This window comes from Brassica napus, unplaced genomic scaffold (genome assembly GCF_020379485.1).
Source record: "Brassica napus cultivar Da-Ae unplaced genomic scaffold, Da-Ae ScsIHWf_286;HRSCAF=471, whole genome shotgun sequence".
Lineage (NCBI taxonomy): Eukaryota > Viridiplantae > Streptophyta > Magnoliopsida > Brassicales > Brassicaceae > Brassica > Brassica napus.
Genome location: NW_026016121.1, coordinates 35,001 through 41,015, shown reverse-complemented (window position 1 = coordinate 41,015; position 6,015 = coordinate 35,001). Strand labels below are relative to the sequence as shown.

General features: G+C 43.8%; 1 protein-coding gene across 1 annotated transcript in view; it reads left to right on the top strand.

The window, feature by feature from the left end:
• The first annotated feature begins 1,853 nt into the window (after positions 1-1,853).
• LOC125602480 overlaps positions 1,854-6,015 on the top strand; it is a 13,090-nt gene continuing 8,928 nt past the window's right edge. The window contains exon 1 of the mRNA XM_048774100.1: positions 1,854-2,171. Coding sequence (XP_048630057.1) covers positions 1,854-2,171 — 318 coding nt within the window. The remainder of the gene's footprint in view (positions 2,172-6,015) is intronic.

Sequence of the window (6,015 nt, the reverse complement as noted above, 5' to 3'; positions counted from 1 at the left end):
AGGTTTATCTATTAGGAGGTTTTCCTTTTTACTCTAGGTTTTGATTTGGATACTTTCCATTTATCTATCCCTTGTATCCCCTATATAGGGAACACTTGATTCAGAAATATAACAGACACGACACGATTTCATCTCTTGTTCACAACACGTTATCAGCACGATAGCCTCTGAACCCTGAGACCAAAACCGAAACCCCAAAAGTCTAAGCCGGCGATCCATAACCAAAACCCTAAACACAAACCTGTTCTTAATCCTTCAAGAACTCAGGAGATCAATCTCAGCCTCTCAGATCACGTTCCAGACCGAGAAGAAACCGTCCAGCTCGCGATCGAACCCGAACCCCGCGACTGTCCCAGACGATCCGATACCCCCGATCAGCTCCAGCCAAGACGCCTCCAGCCGCGATAAACCTCATCCGCGACCCGATAGGAGGCAGCAGCCATCCGATCATCTCAGCTTGAAGTCTCAACCATTCTCTGGTGGTCCGGTTCTAATCCACTACGAAACTAAGGTATAAACATGATCTGAGAACATAGAAAGAAAGAACCCTAATTCCATCATTATGGAAACCGTGAAACCCTAAAAGAAATAAGATAAAATCGACAACCTCTTAGAACTAGAAACATGAATTGATTCCAACTAGAACCTGTTTTGTTTGTTGATTGATTAAACTGAAATTGCAAACCCTAGTTTATGGAATCGAAAACCTAACCCCTAAAGGAAGCATTAGCCGATTTTAAGATTGATTTGATTGCTTGATTTCTGATTTGAATTGAGGTTTAGGAATGTTTAGATTGCTTGAATCGATCTGAACATGAATACTTAAGGCCTTGAAACCTTAACATAAGTTGATAGATTGGAACCCTAGAAATCATAAGAAAGTTTAAAACGTTTCTGCATGAATCCGAACTTGGTATTGCATCCGCAACTGATTAGGAAGGATCGGCCAGCATATAGAAACCGTTTGATCTTGAATTTGATTGCATTAAAACATACATGGCCGTGTGGCATTAATCTTTCTAGTACATGTAGAATTGAATTCTAGGATTGATCGCACCATGGTAAATTTAGATTTGCATAAACGAACTTATTGATTGTTCATATAGCCGTTGGCTTGTTTGATAGCACCATGGTCGACTAGGATTGTTTGATATCATAAATGCATAAGACGTGTTGTGGCCGAGCTTGCATATATCATGCGGCCACGTGATCCCATTGTAAATCTAATGTCTGTGAATGATAATGTGGATCAGATGTCGAAAATAGCAAACAGAGACTATGCAGCCCTTAATCTCTCCGGAGACAATTACTTGCAGTGGGCGCTAGACACAAGGATCAGTCTAAAGTCCAAAGGACTCGGTGATACCATCACTGAGGGTAATGATGAGAATGAAAAGAATAGATACAGGGCCATATGTTATATGCGCCATCATCTCATCGAAGGTCTTAAGGATCAGTACATGACAATTGAGAGTCCACTCGATCTTTGGAATGCTTTAAAGCACAGATACGATCACCAAAAGATGGTGTTTGCTTCCAAAGGCAAGACACGACTGGATGCATCTCAGATTCATGGACTTTAAGTCCGTGGACGAGTATAATTCAGCCTTGTTCAAAATCGTTTCTATACTAAGGCTGTGTGGTGAAGAAGTGTCCGATGTGATGATGCTTGAAAAGACCTATACGACTTTCAATCAGTCGAATTCTGTGTTGCAGCAGCAGTACAGAACAAAAGGTTTTGCCACATATACTGATCTGATCTCATGTCTTCTCCTGGCCGAGGCAAACAATGAACTCCTTATGAAATAGTGGAGCAAGGCCGGTCGGGACAGCACCATTACCCGAAGCCCATGATGTGGAAAGGAAAGATCCCAAAGAAACCAACTACGCCCAAGACAACAGGAACCATACGGTCAAGCCGTGGTGGGTACAGGGGCGTAGACGTGACAATCATAACGGTAGAGATCTACTCAACCGGCCGAAGGGGAAACCACAATAACCGTGGTCGTGGTTCCAATTACGGTCGGGGTCGAGGGAGTTATGGCCGTGGACGAGGTGGCATATCCAAACCATCTACACGTCCAAGTCTTTATGTCACAGATGCGGGATGGACAATCATTGGGCCAAGAACTGTAGAACTCCAAAGCACTTGTGCGAACTCTATCAAGAGAGTATCAAGAACAAGAACCCGGAGGCAAATATGATCCAAGAGAAACGGTCAAGATGACAAGGGATATGATGCTGACAATGAATCCGACAGGGACAGCAAGATGACCAAATGGATTTTGAGACGTCCGACTGTCTAAAGGACTAGTTTTTTTCGAATCACATTGTCTTATTGCTTTATGTGTTTGATTTGGTGTTTTACTTTATGAAATGACATTTACATTAATGAAAGTTTAAAGTTTCTAAGTCTAGAAATTTTATTTATAGAAATGAATGATGAGATGAGTGTACTTGTGGTGGATAGTGGCACAAGTCACACGATCCTAAGAGACAAAAGGTACTTCATGAATCTCACATTGCAAAGTGCAAAGGTACAAACCATTGCGGCGAGGCCAGCCTGATTGAAGGTCACGGCCAGGCCTATGTGATGATGCCAAGGGCACTCACCTAGAGATCAAAACCGCCTTGTATTCCCCAAGCTCTAGAAGAAGCTTATTGAGTTTCAAGGACATAAGGTTGAACGGTTTCCACCTTGAAACATGGGAAGAAGGAAACAAAGAATTCCTTAACATAACTTTGATCACCAAAGGCAATAAAAAGATCCTAGAGACCATGCCTGCAATGACTACTGGTCTTTACTATGCACGGATCAGTATGGTCGAGGCAAATGCCTCAGAGCTATTCACTTTATGGCATAACCGGCTTGGCCATCCCGGAACAGGAATGATGCGAAAATTGATGATGAATTCTCAAGGGCACACGTTCAAAGAGTGATCCCACGAAATCTCACATGTGCAGCATGTGCACAAGGGAAACTCATAACCAGGCCATCACCAGCCAAGGTTAATAAAGAAACCTTGAACTTTCTGGAAAGGATCCAAGGGGACATATGCGGACCAATACACCCACCATGTGGGACGTTTAGATATTTTATGGTCCTCATTGATGCATCGACCAGATGGTCACATGTATGCTTATTGTCCACTCGGAACCTAGCCTTTGCACGGCTGCTTGCTCAGATGATAAGACTGAGAGCACATTTCCCAGACTTTCCACTTAAGACTATACGTCTAGACAATGCTGGTGATTTCACGTCCCAGGCGTTTAATGAATACTGTATGGCCATGGGGGTAAAAGTAGAACACTCCGTGGCACATGTCCATACACAGAACGGCTTGGCCGAATCATTCATTAAACGTATCCAGCTGATAGCCCGTCCATTACTTATGAAGTCTAAACTTCCGGTATCAGCATGGGGACATGCAGTTTACATGCAACTGAACTGATTCGCATCAGGCCATCTAGTGAGCATAGATATTCGCCATCCCAATTACTTAAGGGTCATGAGCCAGACGTGTCCCACATCAAAACGTTTGGATGTGCCGTCTACGTTCCAATTGCTCCACCACAGAGAACTAAGATGGGACCGCAGAGGAGGATGGGAATATACGTAGGATATGAATCCCCAGCATTATAAAGTATCTTGAGCCAAAACCGGTGATTTGTTTAAGGCCAGATACGAAGACTCACAGTTTGATGAGTCCACATATCCGTCCTTAGGGAGATAACAGCCGGTTGATAACAAAATTGGAATGGTTAGACCATCGACATCTTGGCAAGATCCTCGGACTAAAGATTGTGATTTAGAAGTCCAAAAGATAATACATCTACAAGAGCTAGCTAATAGATTGCCAGATACATTTGCTGACCCAAATAGAGTAACAATATCACATATCCCGGCTTGTAATGCACCTGTAAGATTAGACGTCCAAGATGGACAGTGTCAAGTGGCTACAGAGTCTAAGCAACGTCTAAAACGTGGCAGACCAATTGGTTCCAAAGACAAACAGCCTCGGAAATCCAAGAAAGGTGCTGGAACCGAGAGCATCAAAGAAACCGTCCAGGACATAGATGGATCGGTCGAGCCGACCAGAATGGTCGAGCTGAATGTACCGACCACACCCGATGATCCGGCCGTCCCTCCAAGTGAGGTCCGGGACGCTGGACTTCATGGGACACCAGGACCGGACAACCAAGAGATCTCTATAAACCATGTGATGTCTGGAAAACAATGGAACAGAAAGAATATCAACGTTGATGATTTATTTGCATATAAAGTGGCACTTGAGATCATGGATAAAGATGAGGATCTAGAACCCACGTCTATACAAGAATGCATGCTAAGATCAGATTGGATCAAATGGAAACAAGCTATAAACGTGGAGTTAGAATCATTGAGAAAGAGAGGCGTTTTTGGCCCTATAATCTTGACACCCAGAGATGTCAAACCAGTGGGATACAAATGGGTCTTTGTAAGGAAAAGAAATGAGAAAGGAGAAGTAGTGAGATACAAAGCACGGCTTGTAGCACAAGGATTCTCACAGAGACCTGGAATAGACTATGAGGAAACATATTCCCCTGTGGTGGATGCGACTACATTAAGATACTTAATCAGTCTGGCCGTGAAAGAAAACATGGATTTGCGCCTAATGGATGTAGTCACCGCATACCTGTACGGACCACTGGACAATGAGATACATATGAGAGTTCCAGAAGGCATTGAGCTCAAGGATAAGAAAGGTTCTCGAGAACAACATTGTATTAAGCTGAACAAAGCTTTATATGGCTTAAAACAGTCAGGTCGGATGTGGTACAATCGGTTATCCGAGTACCTTAACCAAAGAGGGTTATAAGAACGATCCAATAAGTCCATGTATATTCATAAAGAAATTCGACAGCAAGGGCTATGTTATAATGTCTGTCTATGTGGACGACCTGAACATAATAGGAACCTCAGGAGAGATTTCCCAAACCGTCGAGTGTCTAAAGAAAGAATTCGAAATGAAAGACTTAGGGAAAACTAAGTTCTGTTTGGGATTACAGTTTGAGTATAAAGGAAATGGCATCCTTGTGCATCAGGAAACTTATACAGAGAAGATACTCAAGCAGTTCAATATGGACCAGGCACACCCTTTACCGTGTCCTATGGTCGTAAGGTCCTTAGACCTTGAAAAGGATCCATTCGGTCCAAAGAAACCCGACGAGGAACCGCTCGGATCGGAAGTGCCTTACTTAAGTGCCATTGGGGCCTTAATGTACTTAGCTAGTCATACTAGACCGGACATAAGCTTTGCCGTGAGTTTACTATCCAGATTTGGATCATGTCCGACTTTAAGGCATTGGAACGGAGTGAAACATCTGTTCAGATACCTGCAAGGAACAAAGGATCTTGGTTTGTTCTATACCAACCGACCAGAAGAGAACATGGTCGGATATGCAGACGCTGGGTACTTATCTGACCCACACCAGGCTAGATCTCAAACAGGATATGTTTTTACACATAGTGGAGCCGCAATATGCTGGCGTTCAACAAAGCATCCTTAGTTGCTACATCATCCAATCACGCCGAGATCATAGCCATGTATGAGGCAAGCCGTGAGCTTGTTTGGTTGAGGAACATGACCGGCCATGTCTTGAAAGAGAGTGGTCTGTCCGTGGGACAAAAGAAGAGGAGCCAATGATCATCTACGAGGACAATGCAGCGTGCATTGCTCAGCTCAAGGAAGGATACATCAGGGAGACAGGACCAAGCACATCCTGCCCAAGTTCTTTTTCACCCACGACCTGCAGAAGGCAAAGGAGGTCCAAGTAGTTCAAGTCCGATCCAGCGACAACTCAGCCGACCTTTTCACCAAGTCTCTACCAACCTCAACGTTCAAGAAGCTGGTTCATCAGATAGGGATGCGCCGCCTGAAGGATCTGCAGTGATGCCTTCATCAGGGGAGTGTCATGCGTTGTACTCTTTTTCCTGTCTATGGTTTCCATTTTTTCCCACCTTGGGTTTTTGGT